Source organism: Lacerta agilis, chromosome 15, assembly GCF_009819535.1.
Source record: "Lacerta agilis isolate rLacAgi1 chromosome 15, rLacAgi1.pri, whole genome shotgun sequence".
Classification (NCBI taxonomy): domain Eukaryota; kingdom Metazoa; phylum Chordata; class Lepidosauria; order Squamata; family Lacertidae; genus Lacerta; species Lacerta agilis.
In genome coordinates, this window is record NC_046326.1 from 23,670,074 (window position 1) to 23,690,648 (window position 20,575).

The window sequence follows — 20,575 nt, forward strand, 5'->3', positions numbered from 1 at the left end:
GCTTTGCTGCTCTATGCACCTCATCCTGTGGCAACCAAAACTAGAATAATTTGGGCATCAGACTAAGAACGACAGACTAGGTGAAGATGTACAACCATTGCTCGTTTTATGTAATTATGGGTCATAGAGTTCATTAGACTTGCACGTCAAGGATTTGCGGTGGATATTAGCAGACTTGTATGTGTGCTGTGGATTCTGTGTAAAGCCTGGTAGCCCCTGAAGCACGCTCATCCTCTCCCCCTCCCAACTCTTGTTTTTGGCATAGGAGGAATTTGTGAAATGGAAAGGATCCCTCTTCTTCAGATTTGTCAGTGTTTTGGTGGACCCACATCAGGAGATCGCAAGGTAACACCATTTCTTCCCCCACCCCGGAGTCATGAAAGGGATGAAACAGGGTTCTGCTTCCACGTTTTGCTTATGTCTGAATGATGGGGGAAATCTAGGAATTTGTTCCCACTTGGTTATTTATAAGAACAACTCTGAAAAGTAGAAAACTTTTTTTTAAAATAAAACCCCTGGCGTCTACAGTTCCGTTCAGCAACACAGACTTGGGGAGAAACTATAACCCTTCTCATCTTTTTATCTTTTCATGATGTCTTTGTTAGTTCTTACAAAGCAGGTGTGGATAACAACCATTCAGGTGTTTCTTTCCCTCCTCTCCACTGAAAGGAGCAAGAAAAAAGGCCTTATCAACCTAATTTTTGGCTACACTGGCAAAAGAAAATTATTTTGAGTAGGCGCAGCCATTGGGTGGGTGGAGATATTTAAACTTCATCCCGATGCAATGCCGATTGCCCCCTCTCTAGTCAGTTGATGAGCAGGGATAGACCAGGCCCATTCACATCAGCTGGGAAATGGGGAACTGTGAGTAGGCAGGTGAGAGTGTGTGTGACTCTTATTTTCATATAAAAGTGTTTATAAGTTCGCTTAATGTTTTAAAATCTTTACTGTGGGTTTTGGTTGAGATTGCCAATGTCAATTCAACACTTTCCACATGTATGCTTTCTTAAGATGAATTCTGAAACTCATTCCCAGGCTTTTAAGTGGTCCTAAAATACGGGTCTAAAAGGGACAATCTTGTTGCCCTTTGGCTTTCATACAGCACCTGCGGTTGGTGTCACATTTTTCCTGTCTCTCCAGCTGGTGGCGGTATTGCATCATCCTTTAATATAGCTGTTTATGTCTCTGTGTGTGTCCAGGTGACCAATGAGTAGTGCCCACACAAAAACGGACACTACTCATTCGTCACCTGATTAAAGAGATTTGAGTCAATTAATTGTAGTCAATTAATTACCTTGACTGCCCACAAAACACTAGTCCAGGAGCCATAAGAATGCTTTCTTTGTTTTTAGGCCACACACACACCATCTCAGAAGACACTAAGAGACAATGCCTCTTCTAAGATGGTGTTTTCCACTCTCTTTTTTAAAATCAGTATTTTTTTAATAAACTTTTTTATTAACAAAATTCCAACACATACAAATCAACCAATACCATCATACAGACTTTTCCCCCTTCCCCTTCCTCCCCTCCCTCCAAGACTTCCCCCAGCTTCCTTAACTCTTTTCTTAATTCACATTCATATTATTTCTGCATATTGTACATTTGTAATTATTATCCGTCTACTATTCAAATTTATATTCTACCAATAAAATTTGTGTATGTTTATTCAAATCCTGCCAGTGATTCTAGATCTCTTTGCTGTTTTTTCAAATAACTGATAAAAAAATTCCCATTCTTCCTTAAAGTCCTGATTGTCCTTTTCACACTGTTTGTCAATTTTGCCAGTTCTGCATAGTTCATCAGTTTTTCTTGCCATTGCTCCTTCGTTGGTGTTTCCTCTTTCTTCCAACTTTTTTAAAATCAGTATTTGTCCTTAAATGAATTATCTTTTAAGAGACTTTTTTTACCTAATTAAAAATATTTAATCTACTGGATCTGGACAATTAAATGTTGTGTCTCTTTCACCTGGAAGCACTGGGTGAAATTAATTTAGAGGGATGGGGGAATCTGTAAGACTCCAACTCCCAACATCCTTGACCACTGACAATGATAGCTAGGACGGCTGGGAGTACCAAAAGCATCTAGAGCAGGCATGGCCAAACTTGGCCCTCCAGCTGTTTTGGGACTGCAATTCCATCATCCCTAGCTAACAGGACCAGTGGTCAGGGATGATGGGAATTGTAGTCCCAAAACAGCTGGAGGGCCAAGTTTGGCCATGCCTGATCTAGAGGGTCACAGGTTCCCTATTCCCTGGGTTAACCCATCTCAACCCTGGGGTTAGGCTGACAGGTACAGATTTTGCTCAAGACCACTTGGACTGAAAAAGGCTTGCCACACAAATAGGTGTACAGTGTGACCCAAATAAGCCGAGTGCTTGAACCTATCTTTCCCGAGACCAACACTATCCACTTCCATCACAATGGCTCATACCACATGGCGGCTGTCAGGATCCCAAATGTTTTCAGGTTATGCCTTCGTATACAGTCCATCATTGACAGAATAGCAAACTTCGGGAGTCACAGAACTCTTTGTGTAGTCTAATTCTGTGGCTTTCTAAAACTTACTACATGGTAAAAGTACCTGTTTTTTTTCAAAAGGTACTGTCCAAACTAGCTTGTTTCCTATATTTCCATGGATTATATTTTTTTCTTTATTCTTAATTTTTTTTTTTTTAATGGAAGCGTTTGAGCTTGGCCATTAAAAATGCCTTCAACCGGTTAAGGTGAATGTTCTAGACCTCTCTGTATGATCCCAAATAAGAATGTGACATTTCCTAAGCTCACTATGTGCCTTAATTGTAGCATAAGATGCAATTTGGGCATATCGGTGTGAGCTGCTGCTGATCCATATTGCATCTTCTTTTGAGTCTGAAATCCCTGTCATCATTTAGACCCTTGCAGATTTTCTGCATTTAGATAGCCTGCTTATTTGGGGGTTAAATCTGCAGGATTTATTTGAAGAAATTGGTTTAAAGTCTACCTCAATATCTTACCCCCCCCCTTACTGTTTTTACTGGTGTATCTGTAAGACTCCTTGCCCATGAGCTTGAGCATTCTATTTGTTAAAACAAATAATACACACAAACATATAAAACAAGATAGCCAGGTGCTTCTGGGTTAAGACGAGCACTTTCTCTTATAGTTTGTCCCCAGCATCCTCTATTTGAAAAGGAACACAGAAAGTTGCCGTATAGCAAGTCAGACCATTAGTTCATTAAGCTCAGTATTGTCTATATCAGGGTTTCCCAAACTTGAGCCTCTAAGCCATTTTTGGACTACAACTCTCATCATTCCTAGCCAGCAGGACCAGCCGTCGGGGTTGTCCAAAAACAGCTGGAGACTCAAGTTTGAGAAGCCCTGGTCTATATTGTCTGGCAGCAGCTTTCTGCAGTTTCAGGCCAGGAGTCTATCCCAGCCCTGCCTCAAAATGTCATTGGGGATTCAACCTGTGGCCTTCTGTGTGTGAAACAGATGCTCTCCTGGGGCCCTTTCCTGGTATTCTGGTTCTGAGGGTTGCATTTAGTGGCAGCGGCTAATAGCTGTTGACAGACGGGCCTTCTAAAAAATGATCTTAATGCTTTTTTAAAAAACCACCCCATGTTAATCACCATTGCCCCGTCTTGTGGCAATATATTCCGCGAGCTTAATTATGCATTCATTTTGACTCTGTGTGAGTTTAATTTTACTTGTCTGTACTTCAGTCGTTCTTCAATGCGGAGCTTTCCCCATCCGCCCCTCCACAGCAGCCTGTTACAGCATTGAGATCATAGCAATGAGCTCCGTTTTCCTGTGGAGCGCATCAATGTTTCATTTAAAAGCTGCCCGGCTATTAATGGGGTATTCTCAATAAATGCCCACACATAGGGAGCGAGTAATTTTATTAAAAAAACGCTCCCTAGTCATTGTGGATTCCAAGCTGTGTCTCAGGCCGGGAATACCAGATCTCCTTAATAAGATCTTGCTAGCACGAGTGACTGCTGGTTAATTATCACAAACACTGTAATTACTGTCGGTGTTTACTGTTCAACTGAGTTATTTCTCTCTTTAATTATGTTGAATTATAATTAGAAGCAAAATTGCAGGATGGGATCTGAAAGCTTTTCAAAGGAGCCTTGGGTAAGGGAGCGGCGTAACAATAGACCCCGTGTTTCTTAAACATGGTGACGTTTAAGCACCGCTTTGATTTGAGGTGGACTTCAGCAGGGAAGGGGAACCCGTGGCCATGTAGAGCTTTGGGACTGCAGTTCCCTTCAAAACACACATCATTGGCCATGTTGGCTGGGACGGATGTGAATTAAAGCTCACCATCAGAAGAACCACACAATCCCCCCCACACACACCCAGCTGCATTCTGAGAGAGGCCCTTTTCTCTTGGCTTCTCTGCCTCTCAGCTGGTCCGTTGCAAAATGTCATCAGTCTAGGGGGGGGGGGAGTACAGGACAGGCAACTTCCGTTTTAGGCACGACAGATATGTGCACATTCATGCTTTGTGCACATAGCACGAACCCGGAAGTGACCCAGAAATGTCCTAAAATATATCACTAAAAGGGCAGGGCTGAACGGGGTGTTTAAACCACACACGACTTCGTGCAAGTGCACAATAACCCGGAATGCGGCCTCCGCACAAATCTGGGGTTGCCTTATGTGATTTAGGTACTTTGGGTGCATATCTTGCGATTGTGCCGCAAGAAAAAGGGTTAAATGCCTGTTAGTCAGGGCTGTGTAAACTGTATTATCAACCATAGTTCGGGCTCTTCCCTAGGCAGCTCATTCTGTTGCTATGCTGATACAACAATTAATACTTTTTTCCCGTGTTTCAGCCCTGTTGCTCATCAACCTGGTGACCCAGGGGCTCATTCTGGCTCTGGCATAGTCTTTCTCCCCCCCCCCCCCCCCCCCGCTCTTCTCTCCTTAATACTCTCTTGCACATGAATCAAAACACACAAAGTGGCAACCCAACAACTGAGGTTCAGTTGCCCAAAGCGTCTGTTTCTCTCCACCCTGGGAAGAAAAGGGGCTAAGAAGCCCTTTGCCTTTCTCTGGTCATGTGGCAATCAGCTGAAGGGCAGAGCCTATGCTACTGGCCCTCCTTCCCATGCTTAACTCAGAATATAGCTCCCAGGTAGTTATAAAAAGCGAGTCGCTGCCTGCAAACCAAAGCCACTGAGGTGGCCTTCTGACGTGCTTTCCCTTTCTCCTCCCTGCAGCTTAGCTAAATTCTGCTTGGTGCACCTCCTGCTGAAGAGGAACCCGCTGATGTTCTCCCAGCACTTCATCGAGTGCATCTTCCACTTCAACAGCTATGAGAGGCATGAGAAGTACAACCGGTTCCCCCAGAGTGAGCGGTCCGTGGAGTGGTGGCTATTTTCATTAACGTGAACGGGATTGGGAGGGAGGCGGGTTACATGTAGTGGTGAGCAGGAACCTCCTGCGGTTGAAGCATCACTGGTCATCACTTTTATACCCCACCCTTTCTCTGACAGGACATGGGGATACTAACAACAAAATAATTCAGTCCTTAGAACCACAGTTCAACAGCCATGATCGCCCAGAGTTTGAGCACAGGACAGCAGCTGGGCAGATTCGATTCCAACTTGTGCCTGAGCGCTGCTAGCATGCAGGACTGCCGGATTTCATCTGGGCGAGAATTCCATAAGTAGAGCAGCAGCAGCAAGGCCTTGCAAGCTGCCCCTACTGATGGGGCAATGAGCAGGACACCTGCTGCTATTTGAGACACTGAGGCTGGGAAGTGTCTGGGCCCAGTATTACTGGCAGCCAGTGTAGTGTTTTAAGGATTGGAGAGATACTATCCCCTCCCGTCACCCCCCAACATAGTGGCATTTTGCAATGCTATACTACTGACAAACATCCCCATAGAATGTTCCGGTGAAACTGGCTCAGAGTCCATCTTTTTATATATAAGTAAATGCCTGTTCCTAAAGTTTTGCCGCACTGTAATCTGACTGAGAAACAGACCGTAAACTAAGACTGGTATAAGTTTACGAACTATTTGAAAGACAATTTGCAGTTGAATACGCTAATAGGACTTCAAGAAGCTTTGTAGTTAATGTGTAGAAATATTATTGTAAGTATGGTAGTTAGAGTATGTATGAGATTTATGATAATGTAAGCAATGGTAGATTAAAGAAGTATAATATTAAGAGATAATTCTGAAAGCCATGTGGAAGGTCTGAGGGAAGTCATGGCAATGTTAGCCAAATTGGAAAATGTATCTGAATGTATGTTTGATTTTTGTAGTATAGTATAAAATAATAAAAATTATTTTTTTTAAAAAAAAAAGAGAGAAAAACAGACCGTAAACTGAGGTGATGTACTTTGCCTGTGGGGTTGATCTTCAATGAGCAGGATCCTGTTGCAGTTCTGTCCTAATGCGTCCTTTGGCCTGCCCTCTCCCAGACGGGCTGCTGCTTGCTTCTTTGGGGCAAAGTCAAGCTCTGTATACCAGATGAACCCAGCCCTTGCTTGTTTGCAGAGAGACATTGCTTTACCTCTGATTCTCATAATGCCCAAGCCCTTCCTGATCAAACATGGGCTCTGCCTCTCCTAAGGACTGACATTTTGCTAGCTGCCTGCCTGTTGCCCTGACATAATGGAATGCGAGGTGGGGGGAGCTCCCTGCGAGAGGGAGAGGAGACTCCAGAGTTAGGGATGTGGCGCTGGCCCTCCAGGTGATGTTGGGCTCCCAGCTCCCATCAGGCCCAGCCAGCATGGCTAATGGTCAGGGATGATTGGAGCTGCAGGCCCCTCACATCTGGAGGGCTGTTAATTTCACCCATCCCTGACTTGCAGAGATGATGCTGGAGAGAGGAGACCTCAGGTAGGAGGGAAAGGAGAACATAGCAGGGAAGTTAGTGAGAGTTGGGGTGAGAGAGAGAAGAGAAAATGATTGTACTGTGAATGCAGGAGTCGCATATTTTGTCATCAAGCCATTTTAATGATAGATGATTGACCTCAGGGCTACAGGCCAAATCCTGTTTCCTACCTTCCCTCTTCAGTGACATGCCAGATCTAATGTCTGTGTTTTGAATGTTGAATAGATGGGTGGCTTATGCACGCTTGTGTTTCTTAGCTGGCAATGAATTTCATTCACCTACTACAGAGAGAAGAACCTCTTTTCCCTGAAGGGCAAAGCTAACAAAGAGAAAAGGATGGAGATTTACAAGTTCCTGCTGGAGCACTTTACCGATGAGCAGAGGTTCAACATCACCACGAAAATCAGCCTGAACATTCTCGGTACGGCTGTATCTTCCTACACAGAAGGCATTGTGTGAAATGTTAACTCACGGTGTGATTTTGTGTGTCAGAGAGTGGGGGGGGGGCGCTTCCAAAACACCTCTTCTGTGCATGAAGTTCAGTGCCTATTGGGTGGCACCCCTGCAGAGTGGCTCAGAAGTTGCCCAGTTCCAAAGATCACAAGCCTTCCTCGCAGCATTGTTGAAAGGATTGTTTTGATGATGTATCCCAAATGCGCTGGATATTACAAAATATTCCCAAACTGCTAGTATTAGCCGTGAATTGTTGCAGAGTTTCCCATTTCTTGCATGGGAGGTATTGGTTTGTTTGCCTCCTGTGCACATTTTACACTCCTCTTTTGTTAATTCCAAGGTTCGGTTGCAGGAGCCTGCGATTGAACTGACATTGTGTAGTGGATTTGGGGCTGTGGTCAGCGCCTGTTCCCAAGCTTAGAGTGGTGCTCTGGGAAATTCTCTTTGGGCTTAAATATCTGGGAGTTGCTATTTGAAGGTCACTGTCCTTTTCATTTTATCCTTGGGAGGAGCTTTTAAAGGGGGCCTTCACCATGAGTTATAAAATCTAGACTGCTTCTGCGGCTACGCACTCTTCTGAATGTGCTGGATAGACTTCTTTGGTGGATTATGCCACTGGCTTGCTCACAAGAGCATCTCATCTCCATCTAATTGGTTGAGACACATTCATAAAAATGCTCTTCTTGCAGTGGGTGCCATTGTGTGTGTGTGTGTGTGTGTGTGTGTGCGCGCGCTTTGAGTCCCTTGCACAAGAGTTTAAAGCCAAGCCCCAACCTCATTTTGCATTTTCCTGTGAAGCCGCTTGACTAGGTGAACTGTCCCTAACTGCAAAGACCCTTGTGCAGAGCTAAGACCACTTTGCTCCCAGCTTAAATGGTTGGACTTTTCTGGTGTTTGGAGGCAACCGCTTGTCCCACTTTCTCCATCCTTTTTGTTTCCAGCCTGCTTTGTGGACGGAGCCCTGCCTCTTGACCTGGAGGCCAGTGCTCTGCTCTCTGACACCTTTGACGTCCTGAGCTGCAAGGAGATCAAGCTCTCAGCCATGAAATCCAGGCCAGAGGATGACATTGAGCCAGATGAGGACCAGCTGGCCATTGCCAACGCTGTCGTGCAGGTGGCCCAGAAGAAAATGATCTCGCAAGTGAGTAGAGCAGAGAGTCTGGGAAAGTCCTTGGGAGTGACACCACTGTGCTCTCCCTTTGCAACATGCTAAATCTCTCTGTTGTTTTGAATAAAGCAGCCCCATTCTGCTGAATCCATCTCTACTCAATCCAACCCCCACAGGTTCAGAAGAGGAATTTTATTGAGAATGTCATTCCGATCATCACGTCGCTGAAGACCTCATTGGAGCAGAACAGGCTTCCAGCTCTGAGAGAACTCATGAACTATCTCCGGGTAATATTTCAGCCCAGGGTCATTTAGTTAAACCCATGAGTCAGGGGCAACCCCCTGCCCTGGGCATTCCGTGCACCCAGTGGGTATTGTTGCCCAGTCCCGGTTGTCACGTTGTGTTGTGACGAGGCACATGCTGCCTCCTGTCCTGGGGTCTGAGCAGTAGAGAGGTGTGGGAGATCATGATGGGCTGGTTGGAGGTTGTGCGACTGATAAGGATGCCTACAGAGGAAGAGAGCCATTTACTTCTCTCCCTGGACGCACACCGAGGAGACTCTGGGGGCAAGTTTAATGTTGCTGGGCTAAATGATCAGCAGTCAAAATGCCACAAGTAGCATCTCTTGATAGGATCTGGAGGCTCCTTGGGCCTGGCAGTGGCACAATTAAGCATTTGCACCAGCCTGTTCTGGTGTCTTGATAGACTCGAGGGGAGAATGACCTGTGTCATAGGTAATAGTGGCCAAAGAACAATTGTTGGACATTAAAGGTTGAGTGAGGAGCACAAGATACACTTGGAGATAATACGCTTCCTTATGGAGCAATGTCAGTCTTTACATGTGTGTGTGTGTGTGTGTGTGCGCGCACACACACACACACACACACACACACACCAGGACTTTGCTTCAGTTGCTTGTTGACCGCACTAGCCAACTGCCATTATTGATCTTCCCTGCTGCAGTATTATTGCCTGAGTATCTTAGCCAGACATTCTTTAAATCAGAGGATCATTTCACCACTTGTAGCTTTAAGATCTTCACTTGAACATCAGTAGAAAGCATAGCTGATGAAATAATAATAATAATCACCTTCCACGTCTGCATCCCAAAGGATTTACAAGTACACCCTTAAAAACAACAAAAATATTTTGTAAAACAGTAGAACCACCAGGTACAGATTTTAAAAACAGCCCACGACAAAATATCTAAGGCATCCAGCTTAACCATCACCAACTTCTCTGTTGCATCTTCCAGGAGGTGATGCAAGATTATCGAAATGAAATCAAGGAGTTCTTTGCCATGGACAAGCAGCTGGCCGCTGAGCTGGAGTACGACATGAAGAAGTATGAGGAGCAGCTGAAAAGGGAGTCTGAGCGAGACCAGGAGCTGTCCAGAGAGGCAGGATCCCTTCACGTCCTGGCAGTTGTGCAGGTATAAACTCCCACCCTCCCAAGCAGGGGCTTGCGAGGATTGTGTTTGCTAGCCGCAGCCATGTGAGTCCCGGTTTTCCCAACAGGCTAGTCCCTAACCCTCTTCCACTGTCACCTGCTGGCGTACACAGCTGCTGTTTTTTCAAGATTTTACGGTAGCATGCCAAGGAGCAGCTGACGTCCTGATGTCAGGAGATTGACAGTTGGCTGGCCTCACTCACCTGCCAAGTTTTGCACCCTAGAGGGATGGGAAATACACAGTTCCTCACCCCAGTGCAAGACTATGTTAAAACCCCTCATTGGCTGTTCCTGTATTCCAGCCTAGTCCTGTCCCCTCCCATTGTCACCCCAAGCTGGCAGGGCAAAAGCTCCCAACTCTGCCACAAGTGACTTTAAGAACGTTGACACCCAACGTGAGTTTTCTGTTTGTAACACAGGAATGATGAGGTGTTGGCATTGCAGAGTTGGCATGAGCCTATTGACAGTAGCGTGAAGCCATAGTGGAATTCAAGCACTGCTCCATTTTCTCCTTTTTAAATCATAGTCTCCCACTTCGGAAAAAGAAGCAGTTCCTGGTTGTCAAAATGCAGCTGCTTCTGCAACTGCTGCAAGTGACTCCGCCTCGCCTTTGAGATCTCTTCCTTCTCCAGCACCTGTTGGGTTTACTTCGCCCAGACCAGGCATCCTGAAGGCCAGGTACAGGACTCTGTGGACTCAAGTTGGACTGTCTGTGCTTCTGCTGCTTTTCTGGGATTCGGCAAATCCTGAATTTGATTTATCTTCTGTGCATCTTCGCAGGCAGCATTTGCGTGCAGCTTGCCTTATACACTTAGGCTTTTATCGTGTGCTAAACTGTCACACTTTGTGCAAGATGTTTGCTGCTAGGCTTAGGTTTGTCTACATACCATCAGGTTATAAATCAAGTGCATCAATGCACTGAACTGCAGGTTCAAAGGGATCTTTTTCCAGAGGTCCAATTAGCTGTCGCCTTGTGATGCTTGGCAGATGCTCTTTTAAAGCTTGCTTACTCTGCAGCGACCGGAACGCCAGAAACATCTCTACCCTTTTCCTCCTTCCTTGGAACAGGTCCTTGAATACCATTGCCATCCTCAACTCTGCTAAGAAGGTCGCAGAGGCTGCTAAAAATCAGCGCAGCAGGAGCCTGGGAGGGAGGCCCACATCTCCAGGGAGCAGGCAGAACAGTAAAGGTGAGCCTTTCTTTAGCAGGTAGAGATTGTCTCAGAACCACCTTAAATGTACACACAGTTCCAGATCCAGACTAACATGGGGTGTCCTGCTGGGGCACCTCCTCCTTTTTCTTTTAGTGTCCTTGGCCAGTCTAAACCGAACATCATCTGGAACCAGTGTTCCCCTGGAAGGTCGAGCAATCAGTACCCCTGAGAGTAAGTTTCTGAAGAGGTGGTCTGTTATGGAAGGGTGTGTGGAAGCAGCCCTACTTTGCGGGGAATGTGGCAAGTCTGGCTTCGGGGGTCTCCTAGTCCCCTAGCCCTGCCATTTTTGGTCAAGCATAAAGAAAGCACAAAAGGAAAATTGCCCTCCACTGCAACCTTGCAAAGAAAAGAAACCAAACCTGGCAAGTGCAACATTCTCAACAGTAGAAAATGGCAGCGCATTACAAATTCAGTGCACACAGTTCATAACTACAAAGACTCCAACCAGGCAGTCAAATAGCTACTTTAAGAGAGTCGTGAATCCCTCCCTATGATGCGTCCGCCAGTAACAGTTCATGGTGAATGAACACCATTCTTTTCATCTGTGGACTCCAATTCCCATCAGGCTCGGCCAGTGGTGGCATGATGGAAGTTGTAATCCAGCAGCATCTGAACGGACAGATTTCTCCATTCCTAGTATATGGTCTTTCTTTCCGAGTGGTCTGAAATCCTAATGTGCATATATGTTTTTCTGGTCAAGTGTCTCAGCACTAATCCCCACAACCATTTCTTGGTAGATCAACCCAGCGCTAAACCTGCGCTCATTGGTACCTTCCCCTAGCACAGTGTTTTGGCTCCAGGCTCCACTTCAAAATTGTATTCCATCTTCCTAAAGGACATTAGCTGACAGATGTGTGTTCACATGTTGACAACAGCTCTTCCTGAATCCCCTTCTTCCCAAATCATACTGGGCAGATGAGACAGCAAAGCGTAGTTCAGGCGATTTGGTGGGTTGCCTGTCCCTAGTGACAGTCAGTCTGCAGGTTTTGGCTGGAAGGAAAGGAAGCTGCAAGTTTACATTTATTTCTGCATTACCTGTATTTTGTACCCTGATCTTCCTTATCATGGCAGAAGAAGGAGCCATGCAGGGCACTAAGTCATGTCCCTGACCACTTGCAACGCTAATGGGCGCCATTCTGATTTGCAAGATTTCATATTTACTTAAGGTTTCAAATTTACCTTTTGAAAGAATAAGATGAACCACAGGATGCTGGATGCTGTGCCCCGAGACCCAATTTTTTATTCACTTGCACAGGATTGTGGAATGAACACTGCCCTGACTGTACCTTAAGCAGTGGGTCATAAAGTTTGTGTGTGATGCTACAAGTTGTCCTAGACTGGTGGGCATTCGCATTTGCATGTGTGCCAAAAAAAATTGGGGGGGGGGGGAGGGGAATGAAGGAAGTACTCTGTGAAACCAAATCCTCATGAAGCCAACAGGAGCCTGTGCCTTTATTTTGGAAGGGCTCCAACGCTCTATGATAGCTGCTGCTATCTTCAGTCTAAAAGTGATCTGCAACAGGCCAGGGAAAGACCCTGCCCTGAGACCTTAGGTGACCAGGAGAGTGTCTCTTTTTCAAAGCTGTGCTGTGATATTCACAGCAAGCTGACTGCAGACATCTGACCCTCTGTGCCATCCTCTCCCCAACTTGGCTGAGTCGGTAGACTCAACATTAACACCAGATGTCCTTAACTTCCCGACGTCAGCTTTGCGCAAAGTCTTGGGATGCCACAGCCGTGAAAAACCGTGCCTTCCTTTCTGCCTGGGGGCTGGCACTGATGCTCCATTTAAGCAACATATGCTGGGGAGAGTGGGAGGGAGGGGACTGTTAATCCCATTGGGGACCAAGGCTTAAAATTCCAGCTTTGCTTGCTAGCAGTGACACAAGCTGTGTGTCACATTACTACTGCCTGAGCTGGCCAGGATTGAGCTGTCATCGCCCCACTGGCTCTGGGTCCCCCGGTCCTAAAATGAGAAGGAAACTATATGGTCCAAAAAAAAAATCAACAGACGCAGAGAGAAAAATAGGGAACCTGAACAAAAACTCACTGTGCGTGTGTTTGCACATAATGCCAACCCACTGTTTCTTCAACAAATCATGAAGTTTGGCTTGTTTCCAACCTGCTCTTGTGCCTCTGTAGGCTGGTGAGTACCTTGGGTGGAGTATGCAAGCAAGCCATGGTTAAGCAAGTGTTTTTACTTTAGTTTCGGCAGAACAGTAAGCCATCGTTAGGCTAAACAAACCATAGGTTTATTTGTGAGCCAGGATACTTAGTCCCTTAGGACATAATGCCAAGCCATAGATTGGTGTTATATGTATGAGCAGCTGCAAGACTTCCATCCTCTCTCTCCTGTTGTGTGCCACTATTCTGAACCTGATTCTGGGTTCTCTGGAAACTAAGGAGCTGCTTCTGCATGCAGTTTGGTGTGCAGTCATTCCACTGAACTGATTCATCTAATCAGAACGGTCTACTCAGATGGGCAGCAGCTCTCCAGAGTCTCTTGTGGGTTGAATCTGGGATATTGTGCAGGCAAAGCATGTGAATATGGTTCCTCCCCAAAACCTACCTACTCACTTACCCAAACATTTTATTAGCCTGCTTACCCACACAAATCTCCATGAAGCCCTGAATGGCATATCAGGAGCCTGAAAAATGGAAGTTAAAGGAGAAGAGGTGAATTTCCCATGTTTTCAAACTGTTTCCTTCCCTTACCCTGCGCAATTAAGTGTTTGCATACCTGGTTGATTCCCCCATCTTTGTTACAGCAACCTGAGGAGGTCTGGCTGCCAGGGAGGGGTTTAGTATTGGCCACTTCCCCGTCTCACAACACTCCTTTCTGTTCTTAAGTGTCCCAGTGAGCTTGTGCTAAACTTTGTGGTGTTTTTTCCCCAGAGTCTCTTGACAACGTGACCTTTGGGACAGGAGTCAGTTGTATCCACCAGACCCAAACGCCAGATTCAGCTGCAGGTAAGTTGCTGCTGTGCATTATTGTGGTCAGATAGATAGAAAGAAACGAAAGACAGACAGAAAGAAAAAAAAACCCAAGGCATATTAATATTTCTGCCGTTCCACTTGCAGAAGATCAAGGAGCCCAGGAACCATCAAGTCAGATTATCTGCTTGCCTTCACCAGATTCGCCGTGAGTATAATAGATGCCTTGGCTGGGGCAGCTCTGCAATCCCAAAATCAGCTTGTCCCAAACAGTAGTTCTGCATGTTTTTGTCCCACTCTTCCTCCAAAGAGCTCGGAGTGGCATACGTAGTTCACACACACTCCCCTGCCGTTTTTTGTATTAGTCTGATAGAGTGAGTGCAACAGGCCCAAGGTCGCCCACTGAACTTTGCATTTGAGCGGGGATTCGAACCTGGTCCCCCCCAGTTCTGGTTCTGCGCTCCAACCAACACTTGTGCTCCGTGCAATGGAGATCACAGACAGAATTCATTTCCAGGCACCAGTGCTGTTTCTCCCTGGCAGAAAGGATAACTGTTGAAGCCAGTGGTAACTGCCCTCTCTGCAAAATGGCGGCGAAACAGTGTGTCTTGTGGTGCAGCCAGCAAAGGGTTATTGAATAGAGAAGATGTTGAAAAGCCACCCAAATGACCTTTGTTTCAAAGCTTGCTGGTGGAAAATATCACTGTAAACTGCAGTTAGGGGACAGATGTCAGAGTGCTTCCCATAACTCTCTTTCTTTTTAAAAATAGCTCTGTACACAAAAGTCTTGGAAATAAGTAACTACTACATGCCATCTTTCAGAGCAAAAACCTCTCCAGGTGGTATCCGTCAAATAGTAAGTTAGGAGGAAGTTTTCTAGGCCAGCCTTCTCTCTCATTCTAGTTTTCAGTAGGGATTTTGTTTACATGAGCAGCATTCAAGCGATTTTCTAGAAAAATAGCACTCACCATGCCCATTCATTTCAGTTGGTCTGCTCTGGGTAGGACCAACAATGGATGCAATCCTTGCTCTCCTCTTTAAGCAAAAGCAGATTCCCCATTGTTTGACAAGACCCCCGTTTTGTGCAGATTTTGGCCGCACGCTAAACTTGTGTTGCTTGTTATAGTGCAGAATGACTAAGCCAGGAGTAGATCGCCTGTGTACTTTGAGATGTTAATTAAACTACATCTCCCATCATCCTCTGTCCATGTACCCTGGCGTTAATGGGAACGGGAGTCTGATGACATGCAGAGGGCGACAGATTCCCCATCCCTGCTCTAAACACTAGTTTGCTTAACCTATTTTTCAGAACTGTTTTCCATCTCAACTTGTAGGTTGCCGCAGCCTCAGCAGTGGAAGATAAACTCTCCAGTGAGGGGAAGCAACCCCTCAAGTATAGAGCTGAGGAGGTCCAGCCGCAAGACTCCCCGGCTGTCAAGCAAATGATGGCCCTTGCCTTCTTATAGCCCCAGTTTGTAAAGAAGCATAATCATGTTTTACATCTCCTCTGCAATGGCTTGAAGATCACGGCTTGCTTTTGTAATTGCTGTATGATAAATGTATATTTTGATACTGTTAATATTAGTCATTCATCACTGCACTGGTTGGGGCACACTCTGTAGATACTTGAGCTTCTATATACATGTACTGGAATAATTTAAGCAAGTCATTGAGGCAGTTGAATCCAGGTCGGTGGGGCTGCACGTCTGAGTTGCTCCTGCCAAAGAACCAACATGTACTGTCTCACAAAAAAAATCTTTCTTTAAACATTTACCTTCACAGCTTTTAGCTCATTTTACTTTCTGGACACGTGCTTTTTGAGTAATACCAGCTTTAGTCAAATGGGAAAGAGACTTGGCTTCCATGGACAAATGTTTTGTCCAGATCAGATCATCTACTGTAGGCAAAGCCTTTGCAATTATTTCCATGGAAAGAATGCATGTGAACAGTGCCACGCTGCAGTTGGACATCCATTATCACGGAATCCTTCCCCTCCATGCACCCCACGAAAAAGCCAAAGAGCCACAGGAAGTTTCTATACATGGGCACTCCTCCCCCGCTGAGCTCCTTCTGCCCTCTTGAAAGTTCAGATGTCAAGAAGTCGGGAGAATCTGTGTTGTCCTTTGTTTAGAACAAGGAGCCCTAGCCAGCAAAGGGAGGGGCAATGGTGCAAAGAGAAAAGACCAGGGGCCACAGGTGTAGGCCTTCTGGCATCTAAGCAAAACTAGTTGCCTCTTCATTTCCAAATTTGACCTATAGGGCTTTGAAGAATTGTGCCAAAGCCATTCCCAGAGAAGAAACTTGGTAAGAGAGCTTTATTCAAATAATCGCAGCGTGTGAATAACTTTGTGTTTACACAACCTTCCATTTTTTCTTGGTTTCCAGCCAGGTTCTTAACTTAGGCTGGTTATTATTGTATGCACAATAAATAAGCTTACATGCTCAAGTATTTGATTTGATTGAAAACCTATCTGCAGTGTGTGTGTGTGTGTGTGTGTGTGTGTGTGTAACTTGTTTGAGCCTTTCACTTGCTGCCTTCTCTTAATACTTTCCTGCATAGGTAAATAGTGCAATATCCGAAGACGAACTTGATCAAGAGACTCTCAAAGTTATGAGCATTTTACTTAGAAATAGTCCATTTCACCTGTTGCGACAGCTTTGCCTCAGCCTTCTGTTGTGCTAGCAGCTAGATTCCATAATTGCTTAAGAGGCTAATTTATGTATCAGAAATGGAAGAAAGGGGAAATCACAAAGGAAGAATATACACAAGTAGCTAACAGTTGCAGGGAGAAGGCCTGGCAGGCCAAAGCTAATAATAAAGATTTGTTCATCTATGTTCAAAGCAAGAGGAAGAACAAGCAAGTGGTAGGTCCTCTGCATGGAGAAGATAAGAGAAATGCTATTGGGTGATTAGTCGTGTCCGACTCTTCGTGACCCCATGGACCAGAGCACGCCAGGCACTTCTGTCATCCACTGCCTCCTGCAGTTTGGTCAAACTCATGTTGGTCGCTTTGAGAACACTGTCCAACCATCTCGGCCTCTGTTGTCCCCTTCTCCTAGTGCCCTCAATCTTTCCCAACATCAGGGGCTTTTCCAGAGTCTTCTCATGAGGTGGTCAAAGTATTGGAGCCTCAGCTTCAGGATCTGTCCTTCCAATGAGCACTCAGGGCTGATTTCCTTAAGAATGGATAGGTTTGATCTTGCAGTCCATGGGATTCTCAAGAGTCTCCTCCAGCACCATAATTCAAAAGCATCAATTCTTCGGCAATCGGCCTTCTTTATGGTCCAGCTCTCACTTCCAATGGGAACACCTAACTACTTTAAACGAATTCAAATCTCCAGGACATGATGAGCTGCACCAAACAGAACTAAAGGAGTGTGCGGGTGTAATCTCAGCCTCTCTGTCTATATTTTTTAAGAATTCTTGGGAGAACAGGTGAGGTTCCTACAGACTGGAGGTGAGCAAATGTCCCCATCTTCAAGAATGGGAAAAATTAAGACCCGGGTAACTACTGACTGTTCAACTTGACAGCAATACCAGGAAAGGTCCTAGAACAGATAATTAAATGGTCTGGCTGCTCCAGGGAAATGTTTTTGCATTGAGGATGTGTATGCTCCTTTCAGCCAGCAAGGTCAATACTCCAACAGAAAGGGAAATCCCAGATCTGGTTGTAAAAAGGACTGGTGTTAGTTGCCTGCGCACTTTCAAGCCTATGGGCCACAAACTGTTTTTTTAAAAAATCTGACTCACATCTGTATGGACTGCAGATTGTTCCATGCAGACAACCCCTTGAACACACAAATACTAATTCAACTGGTGTGCTTTCTGGCATCTTTTTTTTTAATGTCCATTTGTTTATTTAAAGCATTTGTATACCTCTGTCCTGCCCACAGAAGACATGTGGCGCTGAGGTTTTAAACAGCAACAGTATATATATGCCTGTGTTTCATCATGTAACCCTGTCTTTGCAGCCAAGCAGCTCTCAGGCTGTCTGCCCAAAGCTGTGTCTGTGGTGCTGACTTCATACGTACAAGCAATCCATCATTGCTACTGTCCAGTGAAGTTAGCCTCCTCCCCAAGGGAACATTGTCACCAAGAAAGGTCAGTTGTCCTTCTGGGAGAGTTGCTGCGCTGAGTTGGTTTCAGTGACATAGTGAGACTCCTCTAACATCTGTCTCGTACAGATTTCACCCTAGGTAATATTTAATTCTACACAGGAACCTGCTGAACAAGTTCACACAACCCCTGGGTGGGTTCTGCAGCAACCATCTCCCAACCCTCCAAAAGGGCCATGTGCCCAACACCCTTCATTTGCAGAGAACTCATCCCACCTCACTTCCCAAACCACAACAAAAGACTGCTCCACACAGCTTTTTTATATTTATGTAAAACATTCTTGGCAAAGTTAAATGCAACACATTAGTACAAACTTGTCAAATATTTACAATGAATTCTGTGAAGCTATTTCAAGGGCGGACACCCCTGACCTGGGAAGAGATGCCACTGGTACATTTCTGAACCGAGAATAGTCATGCTGTTCTTTGGGGGTGGAATATCCAAGTAAAATGAGGCAACAGCCTTTCAAGCACCCATCCATGTGATAAAACTGGATCAACTGATATGACTTCAATCTAAGAAACTTCCGTGGTACAGTGGTACCTCAGGTTACATACGCTTCAGGTTACATAACGCTTCAGGTTACATCCTCCGCTAACCCAGAAATAACGCTTCAGGTTAAGAACTTTGCTTCAGGATGAGAACAGAAATTGTGCTCTGGCGGCACAGCGGCAGCGGGAGGCCCCATTAGCTAAAGTGGTGCTTCAGGTAAAGAACAGTTTCAGATTAAGAACGGACCTCCAGAATGAATTAAGTTCTTAACTTGAGGTACCACTATAAATAAAAAGATGAATAATCGGTCCCTCCTATCTAGGTCTTTCTCCCTTTTCACCTTTTAGAAGAACACTGCATTCAAGGCAACAACCACAGCCAACTCTCCTGTTTAAGAGCAGATTATGGTGGTAAAAAGGCAGGCTTGTGCCACTTTAGACTGCAGCTAGCAGGGTCACATTTTTAAATGGTCTTTCATCTAAAACACAGTGCATGCTTATAAAGGAAGCACCTCGAGGACATGATCATATGAACCATTTCTTCCTGAAGTGCTAAATTATTGCATACTCGATGTGCAGTACACCACCTGCAGGTTGAAGTGGTATGCTCCCCCACTCTACCCCCTCCTTTTACATGATATGGGGCTGCATAGTCACCCGCTGCAGAATGGGACAGTATGGTCCTGAGAGGTGGTAGGATGGACAGTGTATAAATGAAAAATTCATTCATTTAAAAGGGAAAAAATACTTTCCTAAGTGGAAGGTTCACTATGTATACCAAACTGCATTGTTTTCCTCCTTAGGTGAGACTTCATTATCTGTAGTGGTTGTGGCTTTGTTTTTTTAAGCCACAGAGGACCATTAGAAAATGGTTTCTCCAACTGCATTCTTAAACCTGCGCCATCCAAAATTCTGCAACATTGTGTGCATAGTGGCAGCGCTAAAAGAACTGAACCTAAGACCAATTCAGCCTTAGCCAGGTGCCCTGATAGCACACACTGAATCCCCCAGCTTGGTTTAACAGAGTATTCTCCCTGCTTCCAAGCCTACTGAGAAACAAACCTCCATGTTCCCCTTATACCTAGGCTCCAGCTACCCAATATCCTACAGTGGCAGCTTTGCAAAGGGGATGGACTATATTTCTGCTTGGGGCTGAAGAGAAACTGTAGCCATCCAGATGCTGTTGGGACTCCAAATCCCATCATCCCTGACTGTTTGCCATGTTGGCTGGAGCGAAAAGGAGCTAGAATCCAACAGCATCAGGAGGACCCGACTGGCTCCCCATCCCTGTGCTAAGACCTTATCCCTCTTGCAGAACTACCATTTTCCCAGCCTGCAAATCATGACTGCTAATCCCAGATGGGCTTGCGTCGTGCAGACATGTCTCAAAGGTGGGTAGTGCTAGCCCTTCATTTCAATTTATTCTAATAAATTATAATACTGCAAGCCTTTGCTCTGCTCTCTGCCAAGCAGCACAATGAACAAACAAAAGTGGAAAGGAGAGCTGTTTTGATTCGGAAGGCAACCCTATTCTATCACTGAGGTTTAGGGGGGGGGGAAGCATTTCGGCAGTGGAAGAAAATTATGCTTTGGTTGAATGCCTCTTAGAGGTAGCCATGGTTAAATCAAAACAAGATAGCGGCAGTGAAATGCCCTGGTATAGCTTCCCCTTTATTGTTGCTTGAAAAGAGAGGGGAGGGATCTGGGCTCCTGCAAAGAAACGGAACACATCAATGACATCTCCAAACTCTCTTTAAACACACACACACACCCCAAGAGAAAAGAAAAGAAAAATCCACTCGTCGTTTTGGATATTTCAAGGCAGATTAATACAGACCATGAACAAATGAAACACAAAACAGTCCAAAAAAAAAAAAATCAAAAAAATGCAATAATATAAAATGCTGTCTGCATCCAAAGTTAAGACCATAAAATTGGTAGTTGAAAAACACCATTGCTGCAAAAGTACACTAT

The 20,575-nt window shown here is 45.2% G+C and overlaps 1 protein-coding gene across 1 annotated transcript in view; it reads left to right on the forward strand.

Moving 5' to 3' along the window:
• The window catches only part of NCAPD3 (non-SMC condensin II complex subunit D3), a 40,003-nt gene extending 24,351 nt beyond the window's left edge, over positions 1-15,652 (forward strand). Inside the window, exons 24-35 of the mRNA XM_033171786.1 lie at positions 266-345; positions 5,210-5,347; positions 7,123-7,256; positions 8,230-8,429; positions 8,573-8,683; positions 9,652-9,828; positions 10,372-10,523; positions 10,908-11,035; positions 11,153-11,230; positions 13,955-14,029; positions 14,141-14,201; positions 15,328-15,652. Of these exons, the coding sequence (XP_033027677.1) occupies positions 266-345; positions 5,210-5,347; positions 7,123-7,256; positions 8,230-8,429; positions 8,573-8,683; positions 9,652-9,828; positions 10,372-10,523; positions 10,908-11,035; positions 11,153-11,230; positions 13,955-14,029; positions 14,141-14,201; positions 15,328-15,439 (1,446 nt within the window). The 3' untranslated portion in view covers positions 15,440-15,652. The remainder of the gene's footprint in view (positions 1-265; positions 346-5,209; positions 5,348-7,122; positions 7,257-8,229; positions 8,430-8,572; positions 8,684-9,651; positions 9,829-10,371; positions 10,524-10,907; positions 11,036-11,152; positions 11,231-13,954; positions 14,030-14,140; positions 14,202-15,327) is intronic.
• The last annotated feature ends 4,923 nt before the right edge of the window (positions 15,653-20,575 follow it).